The sequence below is a fragment of the Tarenaya hassleriana genome, unplaced genomic scaffold, assembly GCF_000463585.1.
Source record: "Tarenaya hassleriana unplaced genomic scaffold, ASM46358v1 Cleome7, whole genome shotgun sequence".
Classification (NCBI taxonomy): domain Eukaryota; kingdom Viridiplantae; phylum Streptophyta; class Magnoliopsida; order Brassicales; family Cleomaceae; genus Tarenaya; species Tarenaya hassleriana.
The window spans coordinates 1254119-1275205 of NW_010969548.1; the positions used below are offsets into that span (position 1 = coordinate 1254119).

General features: G+C 38.6%; 3 protein-coding genes across 4 annotated transcripts; 1 reads left to right on the forward strand and 2 right to left on the reverse strand.

Moving 5' to 3' along the window:
• Position 1: 1 nt before the first annotated feature.
• LOC104800630 (neuroguidin) lies at positions 2-2049 on the reverse strand. Its single transcript, XM_010523499.1, has 8 exons — positions 1854-2049; positions 1654-1741; positions 1247-1426; positions 968-1150; positions 720-887; positions 473-627; positions 250-376; positions 2-154 (listed from the first exon to the last, which is right to left on the reverse strand). Exons 1-8 carry the CDS (start codon positions 1928-1930, stop codon positions 143-145), a joined length of 990 nt encoding a protein of 329 aa, XP_010521801.1. The 5' UTR covers positions 1931-2049; the 3' UTR covers positions 2-142.
• A 4345-nt stretch (positions 2050-6394) lies between these two features.
• On the forward strand, positions 6395-7834 carry LOC104800632 (WUSCHEL-related homeobox 3). The gene is made up of 2 exons (XM_010523502.1): positions 6395-6793; positions 7265-7834. Exons 1-2 carry the CDS (start codon positions 6398-6400, stop codon positions 7604-7606), a joined length of 738 nt encoding a protein of 245 aa, XP_010521804.1. The 5' UTR covers positions 6395-6397; the 3' UTR covers positions 7607-7834.
• Positions 7835-14744: 6910 nt separating this feature from the next.
• On the reverse strand, positions 14745-19409 carry LOC104800633 (calcium-transporting ATPase 4, endoplasmic reticulum-type-like). 2 transcript variants are annotated; one of them, XM_010523503.1, is made up of 10 exons: positions 19319-19409; positions 17559-18980; positions 17367-17439; positions 17154-17275; positions 16750-17031; positions 16443-16659; positions 16134-16294; positions 15947-16056; positions 15644-15872; positions 14745-15554 (listed from the first exon to the last, which is right to left on the reverse strand). In XM_010523503.1, exons 2-10 carry the CDS (start codon positions 18969-18971, stop codon positions 14967-14969), a joined length of 3195 nt encoding a protein of 1064 aa, XP_010521805.1. In that variant the 5' UTR covers positions 18972-18980; positions 19319-19409; the 3' UTR covers positions 14745-14966. The 2 variants fall into 2 exon arrangements, with proteins under 2 accessions (XP_010521805.1, XP_010521806.1); XM_010523504.1 differs by having other exon boundaries at positions 16134-16204; positions 16350-16659.
• Between the last annotated feature and the right edge of the window lie 1678 nt (positions 19410-21087).

The following is a 21087-nucleotide window of genomic DNA, read 5'->3' on the forward strand; positions in this document are numbered from 1 at the left end:
ATGAATCCGACAAATATTTCATTTGAATTTGAAATCCAGACCAACACGAAAGAACAAAAACTTGAACATGAATTTTGGGTTTTCTCTAAGCAACAAAATTGGTGAAATGCAGCGCCCGGGCTCATGTAATGATGTATCAGTCTCAATGCCTCATCTGCAAAATGCATTACACTGTCAGGTTCAAAGGGGGTAATAATACATAAGAGCATAAACATTAGAAAAGGCAAAAACATAGAGAAGGGTTCAAACCTTTCTTTTCTTGAGCTTTCTTCCCATTTTAACGCTCCTATCACCAAAGCTCGTTGGCTGTTCCTCCTTATCCTCGACGGGCAAGAACTTGATCTCGTCGTAGAAATTTTCAGTCAGACCGAGCAACCTGAACCATACCAGGAAACCGGGTTACTCTAATAATGTCAAACGGTCTGCAAAACATGCTTGGGAATTCCAAAAGCTCGGTTTCGACCAAATATACCCATTGCGTGATTTCTTTAAATGCTTCTCTCTCTTCTTCTCCTCCCTTGTTCGCGGGGCACGGGCAAAGAGCTCCTCTTCCACCTCTTCTCGTTTTTCCCATTGTGCTCTGAACTTCTTTAGTTCCTTGCTCTCAGCCCCAACAAAGTCTCTTATCTGTGTTCAGTGGCTCAGTTAGAATATCGCATTAACATACTCTGTATCAACTTACCAAAAGATTCCTGCAAAAAGAGAAGCGATCAACCCACCTCTTCAGGTCGATCCTCAAGCTCGTCAATCACTTCTTTCATGTATGTGTCTTCTGTCGCTTGCCTCAGAAGGTGTTTCTCCTTTCTCGCAGCATTCCTTTCCTGTTTTGTTGTCCTGTCATCGTCCATAGACATAGGTGCAAATTTCGGGGGTCTGTATACACCGTCCTACATAACAAAAGCAAAGGGTTTATGTAAAATGATGACCAGCAGATTTCTACAGACAAAAATGGGGTAAATTGAGGTACCTCTGGTGCCGCCTCAGCTTTGCTAACAAGCATGTCAGGGTTCGGCCGGTACTTTGAGAGATCCTCAGACTTCTGAGTTGCATCTGATTCCTTTTCCTCAGGACGAGCTTGCTCCGAGACAGACCCAGCAGCTCTCGTGAGCTTCTGAATCTGGTATTGCAGTTTCTTGTCTATCGGACGAATCTACCCAAAGGCAATAGTATGTGTCAGATATACTACCATGTGTTATACTACTAGATGGAATCATGGAAGCAAGGGGACCTAAGAAAAGATGCAAACCTTTTCGAGAAATAACCGAATCTCTACAAGGCTTCGTACAACAGGATGGCCCTCAATAGAAAAGCCTCGCGCCTTCCTCAGCAAATAATAAACAAGACACTGGCAATAGCTTAGAAGCAACAGATGCTTAGCCTCAAGATAGCTAATCCCATCCGCTGTGGGATAATTATTTGCTTTCACCTAAGAACCAAAATAGAAACTGTAAGTCAACATGAAACTAACACGACGCACGTTCAGTTCCTCCTTGAATAATGGTAACCACAGATGCAATCCACTAACTCGGCTAAAGATACAAGGCAAAGCCAATATCCTTATCTAAAACGTTTAAGGCACTTGACTACGTTTACAGTAAAATTGAACCATGATTTGGAGCAGACGAAAACCCTAAACCCTAATTAGCACCCAACCTTTGCAGTTAGAGCTTCCACTTTGCTCCTGACTACGTCTAGGCCAGCCTTCATCTCTTTCAACACCGACGCTAATTGAGGAGCTTCTCTGAGACGGTTTCCAACAACAAGACGTAAGAAATCGATATCAAACAGAATCTCACCAGAATACACAAGTAATTCGCGAGATCCTAAATCAGGTTTTTCTCAAAATCACTCACGTTGTCCTTCTCTGCGATGCGTTGCTGTCACTACCTCGACTTATCAAGCCGTCGGTCACTTCTGATTCTCCAGTCATCGTCACTCTTGCAAGCTCCGTCGCGTGCACCGCCAACCGAGATCGAGAAGATAACGAGCGAGATTGAAATCGGATTGCAGGTAAAGAGGTTTTAGGGATTTTGATGAACAAAAGGGGCCAGGAGGGATTTTTATGGAACCCTGGGTATTCGCGTTTTGCTTTTATAATTGGGCCTATTGGTTTTTAACGATATAATAAAAGCCCATTTAAAACATCAGGAACAAGTTTTGAAAATTACCATTTTGCCTCAAAAGTTTTTAAATATACAACAAACACCACTCTCTTAACCTAAAAACAAGATCTAATTGTGATGATGATGATGAAATAGACCTAATGTTTCTAGCTTTTGTGTGTACATATAGGCGCACGTGTGTATGAAATTACTATGGATCATTATTGCATTGTGATTAGTTTGGCATATAATTACCAAATCGTAGGTGTCTGAGTTCCCTGTTGATCAACAGAATCGTAGTGAAACTCCATCCACTGATATGATGTTGAGATATTAATAATAATAATAATAATGACATTATTCAACCAAAATTATTTTTACCAATGGAAATTTTTAATAATTACGGCTTTCGCTTTTGACCATTCCTAGTTGGTCTACTTGATTAAATGTTACGTTATAACTATTGCTTCGTCCAACAGAAGTTCCATTTTAACCGAAGCCGTGTCATTTCCTCCGTCTTACAAACAGCTAAACAATATTTACCCTTGGCAAGTAATAAACTCCTCTCAAGCGGAGCAAAGTTTTTTTCCAACCCGAGTTCGAATTCTTCATTCGAGAGGAATATTTATATAGATTTTTCCGGTCTTTTAAAAGATGTAATTGGACCAAAGTTCCGATAAATTTTTAAATTATCAACAACAAAAAATTTCTCTCTTAATATATATATATATATACGGTTCAAATATTCAAAGTCTCTGAGTTTGCAAATTTGTACTCAAATATCTTATATATAAGGATTCAAAATCCATTCACTTGTTTTCCTATTTTTTCAAATATTTTGTAAGAAAACGAATTATAGTTTTGCAATTTTAATAAAGATCAAGGTATTTTTGAAAATTTTAAAAATCAAGCATGAATTCGTAATTATTAAGAAATACCAAGACTAATGTTAGAATCTGTAAATATATTAGAGATATTTTGGTAATTTTTCGGATATTTTCGGTTATCCAATCTTTGCAACGAAAGTTCGAATATATATATCTATGCATTGCCTAAATTTGATATGCGTCTTAGATATTGGATTTTCTGATAATTTTCAATCGGATGTGTTCGTGGGCTAATCATCTTCTACCCACCCCTAATACATGCATATTTTTCTTCTAAAAGTTATGGATGTTTTACCCAACAATTTATAAAAAAAAAAAAAAAGAAGAGATGGAATGTGACATTTATTATAATTTGCATTGCTTATTGTAATCGTTACAATTTTTTAAAAATTTTATTTTGGTTGATAATTTAATATTTATAATTACATAAACCCTGCAGACTATTTTGTTAATAATCGTTTTCTCTTTTAATTTTTTTTTTCAAGAATGAATTTATGTCCTCCTCTAGTAATAAACTCTTCTAAATAAAACCCGTTAAGATCCTAAAGCGCTCATATGCAGAAGTGGAGAAGCAACAAAAATAAAAATATGATTATACATTATCGAATCAAATCTTGGAATTCTCAATACTAAATATAATTATTATTACATCCGATTCTTATTAAGGTATTTTTTTTACATAAATTATTTTTTGAGAAATTTTTGTTTGTGGAGAAAGGAAACAGAAAAGTCAGCAATGCAAAGGTACGGAGACTTGACATAACTTTGATTCAGTCACTCGTCAAATCATTTCTTCTTCTTCTTCTCCTTTTTTTTTTTTTAACTAACCCCCACTCTTAGAGAGTCTCGCCCTTCTCGCCACGTGTCCTATTTCACATTCTCTCTATCCAAACAAAAATACGAACCGACCACTCTTTTTAATCTTCCTTTAACCAACTTTTTAAAATATGGAAAACCATTTTTATTTCCAAAAATTACAATATCGAAAATGTTCAACTTTTTTTGTTCGTCTGTCAAGTTTATAAATCTTAGAGGCCGATTGTCAAAAAGGTCTAACACATGTATAAAGCAAACCATGAAATTCTAAAATATTCCATAAACTTTCATATATACGCAGCTTTTTCAGAGTTCCATAACATAAAGTAGGATGCGATATGTTACAAAAATATACTGAAGTCTTTAGATAATCCCAGTGTTATATATATATATATGCGTGTTTGTGTATATATATACACGTGTATATGTATATATATATATATAGCTGGGGAGGGAGGGAGTGTAGGCACATTGTGCAAAGAGGTGTTCTGATAGACGTTAGAGACATTGAGGCAGTGGGGACAAAAAAGAGCATATGACAAAACAGCAAAAAGAGCTGTTTGGTATTTTACCAACAGTCGTGATTTATTAAGAATGTTGACACAACACTACACATATAATAAATATATATATATATATATATATATAAGATAAAAGTCTAATTAATTTTACAGTTTCGAAAGCAGATTGCAATTTGTCTGCTTGCATTTATGGCATTGTCTTTTTTTTTTCCCACTCTTCCTTCATTGCAAAGACATGCAAAAGCTTAACTTATAAATATGTCGTTTGGAACATGTATGAATTTGAGAGGGATATATATTGGGTATCATGTAAAGTTTATATAATCATGGAGAGTTGCAGAGGTTATATAATTATCGATCGAGAGTTCATAACCAATAATATATATTGAACATTTCTCATATGGTGCCCCAAATTCGATAATTAAGTTATGAGATCGAAGACTTATATATATGTTGAGTAATTAAAAAATGCTCGCATTTAAGTTTGACGTTAATATAACGAACTGTTTTGAGTAATTAATTGCCATTGCACAAGCAGCTTCCTATTACATCAAATATCGAAAATTATTTTTTTTAATCGATGCGGGTTAATTAATAATATCGAAAATTATATTTGTAACTCTTGCAAACGCGGATTGGGATGGAAAAAGACAATAATATTTTAAACAATATTTAACGAGAATTAAATTAAGCAATAGGTGTGTATATATATATATATATATGTGAGAAATAAAATTTCCTGATAAAGAAAATGTCAGGAAGGCATAGATAGGCTATATGTTCGATACGTGGGGCTATGGTCCCTAAACATGAAATAGGTGCGAATGTTAATGCATGCAGTTAATCCATGCATGCAGACCTTTAAAGTCAAACTCAAAATGCCCATTTTTTCTGAAATCGACGAACTAAAATTTATGATGTGATATTTAAAGCAATTCTTTTATGCGCTAATAAATTAGTATATGTTTCGTATAATATATAGATACATACACACACACGCACACCAAAATTATAAATAAAAAGGTTGTAGCCATAGCCATAGCCACTAGCCATCCGTATAAAAGGAAATCAGCCCTTTTACGCGTGAATGCAAGATCTGTTTGTGTTCTATATATGCATGCTCGCAAAAAATTTCCTAGCTATACTGAAGAATAATTATATACCTATATGTATGTATGGATGTATGTATGTATGTATATGTCAATCTACATAATATAATGCATCTGCACATCTCATATTGTAATAATTTACATGTCTGTCCACGAAAAGATAGAAGAGATTTTACTCGGGTTTTTGTTTTCATGTTTGGTGAACTTATGATGCGTCAATTTCAATCTGTCGAGAAGTAAATCATAATAAAGTAATAATGACATAATCATTCAAGTTTCTCCTCACACTCTCTCTATATATACACATGGATGGGTCAGTGTATATATCATATATGTGTGTGTTTATGTGTAAATTGGCAATAGCTATAGTAAAGAACTATTGAATTAATACTCCACCGTGATAATCTCGCGCCTTCGCCACCACTGTTCTCCCTTCTGTTTTATTTAATTTGTTCTTCAAATTTCCTTATTTTTTTATTTTTTATTTATATTTGATATTTCCCCGAAATTATGAAAATTAAGAAAATGAAAAATACTCGGTGAACTCACAAAACAACACGTAGTTAAATTCTACAATCCATTGACGTCTACTACATATAGTATGCATGCATATTGTTTTGGACTATACGAGCTATATATATATATATATATATATATATCTGTTGGTATATATGAATGTACATAACATAGTACAAGATTCTTTCTTTATGTTTATTTTTTGTCTAACCCTTATCTCTCTCGTGTCCCTTTCCATTGAAATTTTAAGGCATTTATTATATTTTTTTACGTCTCTCTCCCTGACCATTTGAACTCTCGTTTTTGGGACCCTTTACCATCGCCCATTAACCTCATCCACATACACACATATGTATACACACATATAGTTTGCCTATATATATATTCACACGACAGAAGATTGAAAAGGGCAGACACATATATTTCGACGTAGACTGATAAGAAAAATGAGTCCGGCGGCATCAACGAGGTGGTGTCCGACGCCGGAGCAGCTGATGATACTGGAGGAGATGTACAGAAGCGGTGTCCGAACGCCGAACGGGGCTCAGATACAGCAGATCACTTCCCATCTCGCCTTCTATGGCCGCATCGAGGGCAAAAACGTCTTTTACTGGTTCCAGAACCACAAGGCCAGAGACCGGCAGAAGCTGAGGAAGAAACTCGCTAAACAACTTCAGCAACAGCAATCGCAACTGCATCAGCAACAGCAGCCGACATCTTATAGGCCTCCTTATTACAATCACGAGTTCATTCGTCCATGTGATCACTTGTCTTTGGCTCCGACGACGAATTCCTCCCTCGCTTACTCTTCCCACTCCTTTCTTATGTGTCTTCCTCATACGGTAAGATACTCGTTTATGTTTTTTTACTGTGTATATATGTTTCATGAAGCTTTTCTTTGTCATTTTTGAAATATCGATCATTAGATGGTTTTTCTTTTTTGTTATTTAAAAAGTTAAAGTGGGTATTTCATATATACTTTATTCTCATACAATATAGATCATATCTTTCAACAAATTTGGAGAATAGCCTATACGTATACAAGAACTCGCGATTCCTATCCATAATAAGTTTGCTAATATACATATATAGCTTGAACAACTCAGAATTTCCATGAATTCTGATGTTACCTAAGGTAAATTATGCTAGAATGAAGTTACCTTGAAGGGCATATTTACATGAAAAAACTGTCGTAATAAAATTGTTATTAGTTATATATTTACATCGCGAGGTCTGTAGGTAACGGTAGTGCTATGCTAGTAATTTGTAAATTTCAGAGGTTAAAAAAATCTAAAAGTGGTTTTGGAATTCAGGGGATTGGAGGAAAAGAAGGCGAAATCAAAGCGATGAAGGAATTTTGCTGCAGCAAATGTTATGCTAGAAGAGGAGATGGTATGGAGCACATGATGATCATGCCAAAACCCATCACGAGTTCTTCATTATACGGCAGAAATTTGATGATGATGATGATGGATGTGGGCTCAACACCATCATATCCATCATCATTATCATTATCATCGACATCGTCGTTGTTATCATCACCTCCGCTTCCATGTTGCAGCCACATAAATCCAAAACCGCCCCTTAAAACCCTAGAGCTCTTCCCAGTCTCACCCTCCAAAGGCTCCAACTTCAAAGAAGGCCCCAAACCCTAATTGAAGGGCGGAAAAAGATTCTGCGGGTGTTTCATATATGACGCAATTCAACAGCTAAGATCGAGGCACGTGTAAAATCGGGTGAAATTCTAGTCAGCTGAATAACTAGACCGTTGTAAACGATTGTAGTTTACGTCTCTCTCCCGTCGCTGTCTTCGTAGAAGCAGTTAGTGTTTATGTTTAGGGTTTTTACTTTCTATTTTATTTAAAACTATATATATATATTGGGGGAGTGAAGATCTTTTGGTTTGAATGTGGGGTTAACGAGAGTGATGAGTTGTTTCAATTGCTGTCTTGGTTTCTGTAATCTGCATGCATGCATGCATGCGTAGGTATTGTCTTTAGGACTAGACAGCGAGAAAGAACTCATTTGTCTAATGTGCAACAGTACTTTTCTAATTAGAAGTGGGTCTTTCTTCTTTTTTTTTCTTTTTTCTTTTTTCCCTTGTGATATGTACCATGATTGTTCCTTTTTAATATTTCGAAGATGATCAAATTTAAAAAAAATCATTATATATATGTATATATACCCCTAAGTTAACATATGATACGTGTACTCATATAAAAGACACGTTGTCAATGACGGATTCAGAATAATTTTTAATCAGGAGCATAAATTATAGTCAGGGGACAAATTTAATTTTATTATGGGAGTGTTTAAAGATTTTAATTAAAATTTTATATAATTTATAAAAAAACAAATATTTTTTGATTTAAAATTGGAGGCAAATGCCCCATTACCATCTACGTGGGTCCGCCCATGCACGTAGTGCATTAACGGTTGGTTTTAAATTAATTAATTATATATATATACGGACGAGATAATTTAATTAATTCTTACATTTCATTAATTTAATACAACAAAAGGTCTTGAAAATTTAAAAAAAGGACGAGAGAAATCTTGCATGGCTTTCCTACTTATGGAAGAACAGACAACGTAAACAAAGAAAACAGGTACTGTCTTCCCCTGTTTTCTTTTTTCATGATTTTACAGTTTCAGTTTTGATTTTGATCTCCAGTTTGTCGTCTTTGCGATCATGTTTCCGTTATCCCCCTTTCTCCCGCTGTCTGGAATGGTCTTCGGTTGATAAAAACTTTTCACCAAGTCACGTTTCTCGACGGAAACAACGAATCTGCCGAGATTTTGTTTGGGAGCACCTTGAGTTTCTTGTTCAAGTTTCATTTCCATCGAGTAGTTTATAATCTAGGGTTTCTGTTTGATTCAACGTTGATTCTAGAAATCTCCCAAGGAATCACGAAGCCGGCAATTAGGCGACTGGCGTATTAGGGAATGAATAACAGATTTTGTTAGCTGTGTTACCTACGGTTAAGTTGGTTAGAAGTCAGTTGTAGTTGAGAGAATGTATATATATGTATTTTTGGTACAGGAAATAAAACAGAGTAACTTTTACAGAAACTCAAATTCCCGCTTCCTATTTCAGATTTTCTCTCCACTTTCCCACCGTTTCTCACCAATTCCCAGCTCGATTCTCATCTCCTATTATGGTATCAGAGCGAATTGATACTTCCGCCTCAATAATCTGTTGAAATCTTCCTTTTCCTTGAAAAATTTCTTTCGAATCCTGTTTCTCCGCGCTTCATCCGAAGAAATGGCGTCTAATTCTGATTGTCCCGATCATTATGTTCTTTCGAACAATGATTACAATCTCAATCTCGTTTCGCATCGGTTGAATGATGCATCTGGTTTCAATTCCTGGCGCCGATCGTTGACAATGGCGCTTGAAGGGAGGAACAAAATCTGCTTCATTGATGGTTCTCTGTTACGACCTCCTGATGGTGATCCTAATCTTCGACACTGGATTCGCAACAATGCTGTTGTAAGTTCATGGATCCTTAACTCGGTTTCTGAAGATATTTCAGAGAGTTTATTGCATATTCAAACTGCTGAGAAGATGTACAAGAATTTAATCACTCGCTTCCAGCAGAAGAATCATTCTCGAATTTACAATGTCAAACAAAAGTTGTTTGGCTTATATCAAGGATCGATGAATGTGTCGGCATTCTATACGAAACTTGTTACCATCTGGGAGGAAACCAAGGCCATTCGTGCGAATCCACAGTGTATTTGTGGTAACTGCTCTTGCCAGACAAATAAGCAATGGAATGATCTTTTTGAAGAAGATTTTGTTATGCATTTTCTGTTTCGTCTGAATGACTCCTATGAATCTGTTCGGAGTAACATTCTGATGATGGATGCATTACCAGATTTGGAGAAGACATATAACATAGTTACACAACAGGAGCATCAAAGGTCTGTCATTACTCAGCCAGTATCTGCTCAACATGTCACACTACAGAACTCTGTTTCCACTGTGGATTCTTCCTCTGTTAATCCTTCAACTGTAGCTGCTGTTGCTGGTGGTAATTTCAAATCACGGCAGCGCCCACTCTGCACACATTGTGGTCTCTATGGCCATACTGTTCAGAAATGCTACAAATTGCATGGATATCCGCCAGGATACAAGCCTAACATTGGTCCAAAACAGTTGCACTCTGCTTCGCAACCTTACAAATTTCAGAATGTTTCACATGGAACTGTTGCGGCTGTCACAACTGACACAGGTATTGCTTCCTCCATAGCTATACCTGATTTCAGTGTCTTACCTGCAGAGCAATTGCAACACATCTATGCTAAAATTGGAGATCATCTGCGAGTGAATGGTCCTACCATTACTGCATCTGGAGCACGTACATCTGAGCAAACTGGTAACTTCTTCACTGCTTTGTCAGTTGATAGCATCAGTACTGATTGGATTGTAGATTCTGGTGCGTCTGTGCATGTCTGTTCTGATAGATCTTGGATTACTAATCTGAAATCGATACCTATTACTCTAGTAACACTTCCTAATGGTCAGCGTATTTCTATTGAAACTGCTGGAACAGTTGTCATCAATGAATTTATAACTCTCACAGACGTCCTTTTCATACCATCCTTTTCTTTCAATCTACTCAGTGTACATGCCTTACTCAAAAATAACCCTTTCTCACTTACTTTTTCATCTGAAACCTGCCTTATCCAGGATCTTACTCAGGATTGGACGATTGGGAGGGCTAAACTCCATCACAATCTCTATGTCCTCGATTTTTCTTTTACCCCTGTCCATCCTACTACCTTTTGTCATTCTGTAACTGTGAATACCGAGTTGTGGCATCACAGGCTTGGTCACCCGTCTTTCCCCAGAATAAAAGTTCTTTCTGATGTACTTGAACTCAGCAAATGTACAACTTTAGATCACTGTAAAGTTTGTCATCTTGCTAAACAACGTCGTTTACCATATGTTTCTCACAACCACTTTTCTGATCAACCTTTCGACCTTGTTCATATGGACATATGGGGCCCCTTCTCTACCACTTCTGTTGAGGGTTATAAATATTTTCTCACGTTGGTTGATGACTGTTCTAGAGCAACGTGGATTTATATGTTGAAACATAAGGGAGAAGTTGCTAATTTTTTTCCTGACTTTGTCAGAATGGTTGAGAGACAGTTTGGAAAATCCTTAAAATCTGTTAGATCAGATAATGCACATGAGTTACAGTTTACAGATTATTGCAGCAAGCAAGGTATTCTGCATTACTTCTCCTGTCCATACACTCCTCAGCAGAACTCAGTGGTTGAGAGGAAGCATCAGCATTTGTTAAATGTTGCAAGAGCCTTGCTGTATCAGTCAAATTTGCCTCTAGCATATTGGAGTGATTGTGTGCTCACTGCAACATACTTAATCAACAGGATTCCTTCTCCAGTTCTGCAAAATAAGTCACCATATGAAATTTTGATGAACAAGGTACCCACTTACTCACATCTCAGGGCTTTTGGATGCTTATGTTACAGCTCCACTAATATTCATATGAGGAATAAGTTTTCACCTCGAGCAAATGCAGCTGTTTTCATTGGATACCCTCCTGGATTTAAAGGGTATAAGTTGCTCGACCCTGAGACAAACAGAGTCTATATTTCACGGAATGTGGAGTTTCTTGAACACATTTTTCCATTTCATTCACTCAATCCTTCAACAGATTCTGCTCTGGAATCTGTCACAAATTTTTTTTCCCAAACCATTCTTCCTTTACCTATACCTGCAGTATCTGATGATATCAATTCTTCAGAAACTGATCAACAGCTGAATCTTCCTCACCCTGAAACTCCACTTCCAGACTCTGTTAATACACGTACTGAATTGGCAGATAGGCCTAGACGTGTTATTAAACCTCCTTCATATTTGGATCAGTATCATTGTTATCTTGCTCAACATCACACAGCACCAACCTCAACCAAGCCAGTTTTATATCCTCTATCATCTGTTTTATCATATGATAGACTTTCTCAGCCTTACCGAGATTATATCTTAAACCTGTCCAATGAAACAGAACCACGAAACTTTAAACAGGCTGTGTCCTCTGAAAAATGGAGAGAGGCTATGGATGTTGAGCTTAGTGCATTACACAGTAATGGAACTTGGTCAGTAGTTTCTTTACCTCCTGCTAAGAAAGCAGTTGGATGTAAGTGGGTATATCGCATAAAGCGGAAACCAGATGGTTCAGTTGATAGATATAAAGCAAGGCTAGTTGCGAAGGGTTTTACGCAACAAGAAGGAGTGGATTTCATTGATACATTTTCTCCAGTTGCGAAACTCGTCACTGTCAAACTGCTTTTAGCCTTGTCAGCTGTCAAGAATTGGACTTTGACACAAATGGATGTCACTAATGCTTTTTTACATGGTGATTTAGAAGAAGAAATCTACATGGAATTGCCTCCTGGATATACTGCAACAGCAGGTTCTTCTTTGCCAGATCGCCCTGTTTGTAAGCTTCAAAAATCACTCTATGGTTTGCGTCAGGCCTCAAGACAATGGTACACCAAATTTAGTTCAGTTCTCTTGAAGTCTGGATACAAACAATCTCAAGCAGATCATACCTTGTTTGTCCGCAAGATTGGAGATTCATTTGTTGCCTTGCTTGTCTATGTTGATGATATAATCATTGCAAGTAATGACAACAATGCTGTTGCGCAGTTGAAGCAGCTTCTTATGCAGAATTTCCAAATCAAGGATCTGGATCCCTTGAAGTTCTTCCTTGGTCTGGAAATTGCGAGAAGTACTACAGGGATTTCAATCAGTCAAAGGAAATATTGTCTAGAATTGTTGGAGGATACAAGCATGACAGGTTGCAAGACAGTGTCTGTTCCTTTGGATCCAAATAATCCTTTGTCTCAGGAATCTGGTGCACCCTTGTCTGATGCGACCAGTTACAGAGCTTTGGTTGGACGATTGCTTTATCTGACAATCACTCGTCCAGACATTACTTTTGCTGTTCATAAACTGACTCAGTTTATGTCTCAACCAACGGAAGATCATCTAAAGGCAGCACATCGAGTTGTTAGATATCTCAAACAGAATCCTGGGCAAGGTTTATTTTACTCTGCAAGCTCGGAACTTCGTCTAAGCGCATTTGCAGATGCTGATTGGGCTGCTTGCAAGGACTCTCGTCGATCTGTCACAGGATTTTGTGTGTTTCTCGGACAATCACTTATATCTTGGAAGGCAAAGAAGCAACAGGTGGTTTCTCGAAGCAGTACAGAGGCAGAGTACAGATCAATGGCTAATGCAACGTGTGAACTTGTATGGATCACTCATCTGCTCGAAGATTTTCAGGTCAATTTCATCAAACCTGCAAATCTGTTTTGTGACAATCAATCTGCAATTTACTTGGCTTCTAATCAGATTCTTCATGAAAGAACCAAACATATTGAGATAGATTGTCATCTTGTGCGTGACAAATTGCGAGATGGATTCATCAAGACGTTGCATGTTCGGACATCAAATCAGCTAGCTGACTTTTTTACAAAACCTTTACAGCATTCTCTGTTTCATTCCTTTATGCAGAAATTTCATCTTTCAAGTCTATATCTTCCTGATGACAGATATAGACTTGAGGAGGGGGTATTAGGGAATGAATAACAGATTTTGTTAGCTGTGTTACCTACGGTTAAGTTGGTTAGAAGTCAGTTGTAGTTGAGAGAATGTATATATATGTATTTTTGGTACAGGAAATAAAACAGAGTAACTTTTACAGAAACTCAAATTCCCGCTTCCTATTTCAGATTTTCTCTCCACTTTCCCTCCGTTTCTCACCAATTCCCAGCTCGATTCTCATCTCCTATTATGGCGCGTGGAGGAGAAATGAAGAGAATATCTACGAAGAGACCAGAGGAGTTCTCAAGATTTTCCTCGAGACCTACACTGAACACGCCAGGAGAAAGACCGTGACCGCCATGGATGTTGTCTACGCTCTGAAGAGACAAGGAAGGACTCTCTACGGTTTCGGCGTGCATCTCTGGTGTTGGGTTCTGTAAGGTATTGTGGGTTTTGGTGGCGGCGGATGATGTTTGTAGGATTAGGGTTTCGATTCTGGAAACTCCTTGTGAATTAGCTTTGGAATAGTTGTGATTCTGGAAATGGTATCAGTCGATGTTTTGTCTGTAAAGGAACTGATTTCGCAACGTGGAGAGAGTATGGTACCAACTCCCCAAGCATTCTTGAAACCAATATGTTCGACTTCTGGGGATATAGGAATGAACTTTTTGTTTTATAGAATGTTATTTTTTCCCCCTTCTTACTCATCCTTCTGCTTTAGAGGAGAGTAACAACCCGACCAAGAGAATGCAAAACCCACGAACCTTAGACGATCGGACGTTGCCGGAGAGCTCGGCCAAGACCAAAGCAGCAGCGCCGCAACAACGGAGAGCCTGAAACCGGAGGAGGAACACAGCGGCCAAACGAAGAGATTTACCAAACAAGAGCTTGGATGGCGGAAGAAGGGATCTTTCCTGGATCGAGAAAGCGCAGGGAGTAGAGGGGTCTGAGAGAGAAGAGGATGAAGAGGAAGGAAATGGAGGAGGAGAGACGGGGTTTGGAGGGTGTGGGAGTTGGAGTGTAAGTGAAAGAAGGGTAGGATCTGCCGGCTGTCACGGCGGCGCGTGAAGGCACGCTTAGACGATTGGGCCGGTGCTGGTGGCCGTGATGATCGGCCGTCGTCGATGCTCTGGCTTTTGGTGGCAGTTTACGGTCTAAGTATAGTGCTTGGAGTTGTCATTGGAAAGTTGCGATATTACAAACAACGCTGACGAAAATGGACAGAGAGATACCATTCAATCAAATACACGAGGGAGAGAACTCGCCAGTAAGGGAATGTTATTTGTATAAATGAAAATTTCAGTTTACGGAGTTTGAATGCAAAATGTCTCAACTCCGTCCCCAGACAGAAAAAAAAAACAAGAGTTTCTGCATTGAAGTTGAGACAAGAAAAAAAGTGTCCGAGAGTCTCTAATGCTGTGCTTCTTCTCTTACTCAGCCTTCTGCTTAGAGGGGACGGTGGTACGAGGAGAGTAACGTAAGCTGGTAGTACACCTTCCGACGAATTTAAGAAGCTCGTCGATAAGAATGACGGGAAGGGCCACTGCCAAAACCAGCAGCCACTCGTTGAGGCTCAGCGGCACTATCCCAAAGACCTGAGCCAAGAACGGAACGTACAGTATCAAGAAGTGGAGGCCAAAGGACACTGACATGGCCAGTAGAAGCCATGGGTTCACCCACGGCGGCATCGTCAGGAGACTCCCGTCTTCAGAGAGAGCATTGAGGGAGTTGAACATCTCGATGGCTACCAATACGGAGAGGGAGAGAGTGGATGCTTTGATCTTCCCCTGTTGGAAATATTCGCATGGGTTCGAGTCGAAGGTGAATGTCTGGGAGCCGGCTGTGAAAGGGGAGACCTTGAAGCCGTCCCATGATGAGCATTGGGCCCAGTTCGCGAGCTGAGAGTAGGTGACAAGGCTGTGGCCATCTTGGCTCAAGTCTATGCCCATGAAAGAGTTGTGGGTGTACCATATGATGAATACTCCCACAGTAGCAACACCGACATATGTACCTATCACCTGTGATGTGAAATCAATAGGTACAGAGTGTCAGACAAGCATAGAGGAGGGAGAACGACGGCTATTGCGAAAGTGGGTGTGTTACCAACCAGATAGCGGAAGAGGATCCAGGGAGTGATGAGGGAGTCGTCGCTTCTACGAGGGGGTTTCTTCATGATGTCTTTGTCAGGAGGGTTGAATCCGAGAGCAGTTGCTGGAGGACCATCTGTTACGAGATTCACCCACAGAAGCTGAACCGGTATCATTCCTTCTGGAATCCCGAGGGCAGCCGTCAAAAATATTGAGGCAACCTCACCGATGTTGGAAGATATCATGTACCTTTGCAGAAGATTTTATGATCAATACCATGTCACGGTATGAACAGTAGAAATGAGGAGGGAAGAGACACTCACCGGATGAAGGCCTTCATGTTGTTGTAGATGGATCTGCCTTCACCAACAGCAGCAACAATGGTGCTGAAGTTATCATCTGCTAGCACCATATCTGAGGCCTCCTTTGCAACCTGTGGTCCAAAAGCTACTTCTTCAGAAAACCGAAATCCCTCGCCATTGTGGCATAATAAAAAAAGAAGGAAAATACCTCTGTGCCGGCGATGCCCATAGCTATACCAATGTCGGCCAACTTCAGGGCAGGGGCATCATTAACACCATCTCCAGTCATGGCAACCACTTCTCCATCTTCTTTGAGTAATCTGACGATTTCTTGTTTATGCTTTGGTTCAGCCCTCGAGAACAGAAGCCCTCCATACTGTCTTAGATGATTCTTCTGATCCTTAATATCCATAAACATTAACACCATCTCCAGTCATGGCAACCACTTCTCCATCTTCTTTGAGTAATCTGACGATTTCTTGTTTATGCTTTGGTTCAGCCCTCGAGAACAGAAGCCCTCCAGACTGTCTTAGATGATTCTTCTGATCCTTAATCTCCATAAACTCTTTCCCGGTCAAGCTCCTGAAAGAGATATCTTCGTCTGCTTCAAACACACCGATTTCACGGCAAATTGCTTCTGCTGTGCTCTTGTTGTCTCCGGTAATGACCATTACACGTATTCCAGCTGTTCTACAGTCCGCAATCGCTTGACGTACCTCTTTCCTTGGTGGATCCTTCAATATATGCCAAAGTTATAGCATAAACAATCACCAAAATGGAAGAAAGGAGGAAACTGAAAAACGATAACAGAGGACGAAACTTACCCTTAAGCCAACTAATCCAGCGAATACAAGATTGGTCTCAATATAAGAATAGTTAGCCGGGTTAAGCAGAAGCTGATGAGCAGGGTGGTCTTCACTGCCATCATAAGTTACAAACTCTGATGGAACATCTTTGTATGCAAACCCGAGACATCGCAGCGCATTCGTAGACATATCATTTAGACTTTGTAAAATAAGATCCCTTGAGTATTGGTCTAATTCTTTAACCGAACCATCGAGTAACTGAATATGCGTACTCCTCTCAAGTACATTTTCCACAGCACCCTGCAAAATATCAAAGCTCTTCTCTAAGAAATTGAAAACAAGAGTCAAGAAGAAAGGTTTAATGTATGGCATACAAAAGTTCAAAGCCTCAACAGAATGATTCTAAAAGAAGAGGAACAAACCTTGACCAGCAGCAGTTTCTTGCCTGAGTTAGAATCCACAATAACTCCCATCGATTTCCGATCCCGATCAAACTCAAGAGTGGCAATCCTCTGCTCTAGTTTACTCCATAGACGGCAACAACCTTTTACAGCATTACGTAAAGTAAAATATGGCTTTTAGTACCTTTTAAACAACAGAAAAGAAAAGAATGGAACGTGCAGTAGATCTCATACGTAGAAAATCTTCATCAGCCAAAGGAGAGGCTTTATTTAATCTTTCAGGAAATCCCATTTTCTCTACCAAAACCTGCCCAGGAAAACAAAAAAGCGTAAAAAAGGATGCAGATAAGCACTTCTCAGCCATCCAATAAGAGGAAACAATTTCAAGACAGAGAAAAGTTCATGCTGGTATCGGAGCTGCTTTACCTTCAAGGCTGCCTCTGTAGGCATACCGGTAGCCACATAGTGATGTCCAGATTGCTCAACACCGGCATCATTACAAATTGCAGCAATTTTGGCGATCATTTGAAGATTTGCATCCATTCGACCCGCTGGCCAATCCTCAATCTTCCCATCTCGAGGATCATATGTTGTCCCTTCAACATCGAAAGACCGAAGGGTACCAACCCTGGAGCCCATGGCTACAAGCTTTGAAACAGCCATCTGATTGGTTGTCAAAGTTCCAGTTTTATCAGAACATATAACGGTAGTACAGCCAAGGGTCTCGACACTGGGCAACTTCCTAACAAGAGCATTCTTCTGAGCCATCTTCCTCGTACCAAGGGCCAAGCATGTGGTAATAACTGCCGGCAATCCTTCTGGGATTGCAGCAACTGCCAATGCTACAGCAATCTCAAAGTAATATGTGCATTTCTCGAAAGAGAACTTAAAGTTTCTTGGCCAGCCATCAACATACTCCCAAGAGAGAAAATATTTCACATTAATAAGCCAAACCAATGCACAGATTACCCCAATGATCATTGTTAGGACTTCCCCAAATTCGTTCAGTTTTTTCTTCAGAGGGGTATCCTCCTCACTTTGTGCGGCTTCCTGGATCTGTGAATGCACTCTTCCTATCTCCGTATCCATCCCAGTTTCCGTAACTAAGCATATGCAATTCCCATTCACGACGGTGGTTCCTGCAAACACCATACATTTCTTACCTTGAATATCAGTATTCTCATCCACAGGCTTTGTGGTTTTGCTCACTGCCTCGCTCTCTCCAGTCAAGGACCCTTGCTCGACTCTAAGTGTTGAACTGATCAAAGCCAGTACACGCATATCAGCAGGCACTTTATCGCCGACTCTCAGCTCAACAATATCACCAGGAACAAGCTCCTTTGCTGGCAAGTTAGACACTTTCTTCCCATCACGAATGGCAGATGCCTGGTCTGATTGTATTTCCTTCAAAGCCTCCAATGCCTTCTCGGCATTGCTTTCTTGCCAAATCCCCACAACGGCATTTACGATCAATATCAAGAAAATCACGAGCGGCTCTACGAAAGCGGTGATCCCCACCTCGCCCCCTTCTTCACCATCATACAAGGCCAATACAAAAGATATAATAGCTGCAACCAACAGAATCCGGACCAATGTGTCATTGAACTGTTCCAAGATCAGTTTAAAAATAGATGTTCCTTCGGGCTTCTCTAACTCATTCAATCCGTAGATCTGTCGACGCTTCTCCACTTCATCAGCCGACAAACCCTTTTCGCGGCTGACACCGAACTTCTCTTCGCATTCACGAACATCTTTGGCCCAAGCCGGGAAAGTATCTGACTTCAAGGGTTTAGAACTGTAATTCTCCCTCTTCCCATAGTCTTCACCCCCCTTCCCCATTAGCTTCCACTGTCAACAAAATCAGAATCTTAACTCGCTCATAGCTCAAACCCAGGGATCACAAATAAAAGCTTAGATTTCAATTGAGACTGTAAAAATCAAAACCTAAATCGAAGTCGAGAATTGGGAGGTAATCAAGCCGGAAAAACAGAATCGGATGCTTATCTAGAAATTCATCCCAATGGAACAAAAAGCAGAGATTTGAGCATTAAAACTGGAATCAGAGACCAATGTCCAATGGGCAATAGAAAAATTTTCTTCGCAACCAAACAACGGAAGGAAAATAATCGGAGAAATTCGAAAAACGAAAGACGGGAGAACTCAAGAGTCCGAGATCGAGAACTCACCAGAAAATTCGGAGCGAAGGGAACTGCGCACTATTTCTCCGATGGTGAATCGCACGGGCTTCCAAGCAATGTAATTCCGCGCATATACATACACACGTATACGTCTACACACAACAATACAACATAATATTTTTTTTATTCTTGCAGTTTGTGGCCCTACTTTCCTGGAAAATGACTCTGAACACCAAACTTATAAATATTTTAATTGAATCCATATCTTCTCTTAAATTTAAATATTCACCAAACATATAAATATTTTAATTGAATCCGTATCTTAAATGTTCAACTGTGGCTTGGTAAATTTGAATACTTTTTGTAACGTTATTCTAATTACCATTGTCTAATCATCTCTAAGACTATCTAATTATCGAAAAATATTCATAGATAATAAAGTACAATTCAACTTTGAAAAAAAATAATTTTAAAATTACAGTTTTAAAACTTTAAGAAGATTGAATCGCATTCCATTTTATTTATAATCACATATGGTTATGTTTTAAATGTATGGTTATTGAACCTAGAAAACAAAGTCAAATTCACTTGACAATATATCTAGGTTCAATAACCCATACATATAAAATGCAAAGAGACGAAAAACTCATTTAGATAAAAAAAAAATGACGGTAAAATTTGTTAGATGGGGGGGACTAGAACGGTAAGTTTAATTTTATGTGGCAACAAAAGCTATAATGGGAGAAATATAGGGGGTTGGGAGTTAATTCTAAAATTACTTTTCTTTCGGTAACTACATATATAGTGCGAATCTGGTTTATAGAAGCAACTAGATTCCAATACCAGCAGGCCGTTAAGATCGTGCCACGTCATGTAATAGAATCCCTTGGACGCGGCGATCACATGGACATGACAACGCCACGCCACTCTTTAAACGTGGCGTTATATGATTGGTTATCAATAAAATAGCCAGGGTTCCTTTTTTCACTTGCGTGTACATTTCTCTTTTCTGTTATGTTATTAATTGAATACATTGTATTTGACTCTGAACTTAATTTGATATAACTTTATTAAATTTAAGTAAATCTGAATTGGAGACAAAACAGATATAAAATAAATTGTGAAGATTATTTTATTAAAATTTATACAATTACTTGGAGAACATTTTATTCCATGAAAAAAATTGCCAATTAAGTAGAAAAAAATGCTTTGCCTCTACGACAAGGAATTTTAAGATTTATTTTTTTTACAGGAAATGTTAGATTAGGACTGTATATGTCTTCGTTCACTTCAGTTATAAATGATGAAATTTTAAAAAAAATATTTATGCGAAGATAATATTGTAAAATGACTTTAAAAAAAAAAAGAGGACTCGGTTTATGGGTGAAGTGGTCAGACGCCTTGCCCATGTTCGAAAATGCCAGTTGAGCAGAATCAGTCACAAATTTTCTATTAAATAAAATAAACCCTAGAGCCAAAAATCAACCATTAAAGTTGTAATAAATTATCGTTGCATTGACGAATATATAATCACGAAATCTTTTGTATTCGTAGTCCAAGGCATGTTATAATTTTTTTTTTGGTTAAACAAGATATGTTTATATTTGTACATGGACATATTTCAACAATGTTAAAAACACGTGATAATCGCGACCATAGTAAGTGTGTTTTGTGTAAAAGGGTTCATTATGACGGTCCACGTCAAATGAAATAGAAAAGTTAAAAGAATGCATGTCGACCGTGTTGATGTTGTACCTACGTACGTAAAAATATTCTTGTTTATTTAAAGGACCAATTAACCAGGGAGTCAAAACGTA

What these genes read in the sequence shown, in the direction of transcription:
- LOC104800630 (XM_010523499.1), bottom strand. Translation starts at nt 1,930, where the DNA reads ATGACTGGAGAATCAGAAGTGACCGACGGCTTGATAAGTCGAGGTAGT. An exon ending in TTCGGTTATTTCTCGAAAAG is followed by an intron (nt 1,151 to 1,246) that starts GTTTGCATCTTT and finishes GCCTTTGGGTAG; the next exon opens with ATTCGTCCGATAGACAAGAA. An exon ending in TTGAGGATCGACCTGAAGAG is followed by an intron (nt 628 to 719) that starts GTGGGTTGATCG and finishes CACTGAACACAG; the next exon opens with ATAAGAGACTTTGTTGGGGC.
- LOC104800632 (XM_010523502.1), top strand. Translation starts at nt 6,398, where the DNA reads ATGAGTCCGGCGGCATCAACGAGGTGGTGTCCGACGCCGGAGCAGCTG. An exon ending in TTATGTGTCTTCCTCATACG is followed by an intron (nt 6,794 to 7,264) that starts GTAAGATACTCG and finishes TTTGGAATTCAG; the next exon opens with GGGATTGGAGGAAAAGAAGG.
- LOC104800633 (XM_010523504.1), bottom strand. Translation starts at nt 18,971, where the DNA reads ATGGGGAAGGGGGGTGAAGACTATGGGAAGAGGGAGAATTACAGTTCT. An exon ending in AACATGAAGGCCTTCATCCG is followed by an intron (nt 15,873 to 15,946) that starts GTGAGTGTCTCT and finishes TCTTCTGCAAAG; the next exon opens with GTACATGATATCTTCCAACA. An exon ending in GGATCCTCTTCCGCTATCTG is followed by an intron (nt 15,555 to 15,643) that starts GTTGGTAACACA and finishes TTCACATCACAG; the next exon opens with GTGATAGGTACATATGTCGG.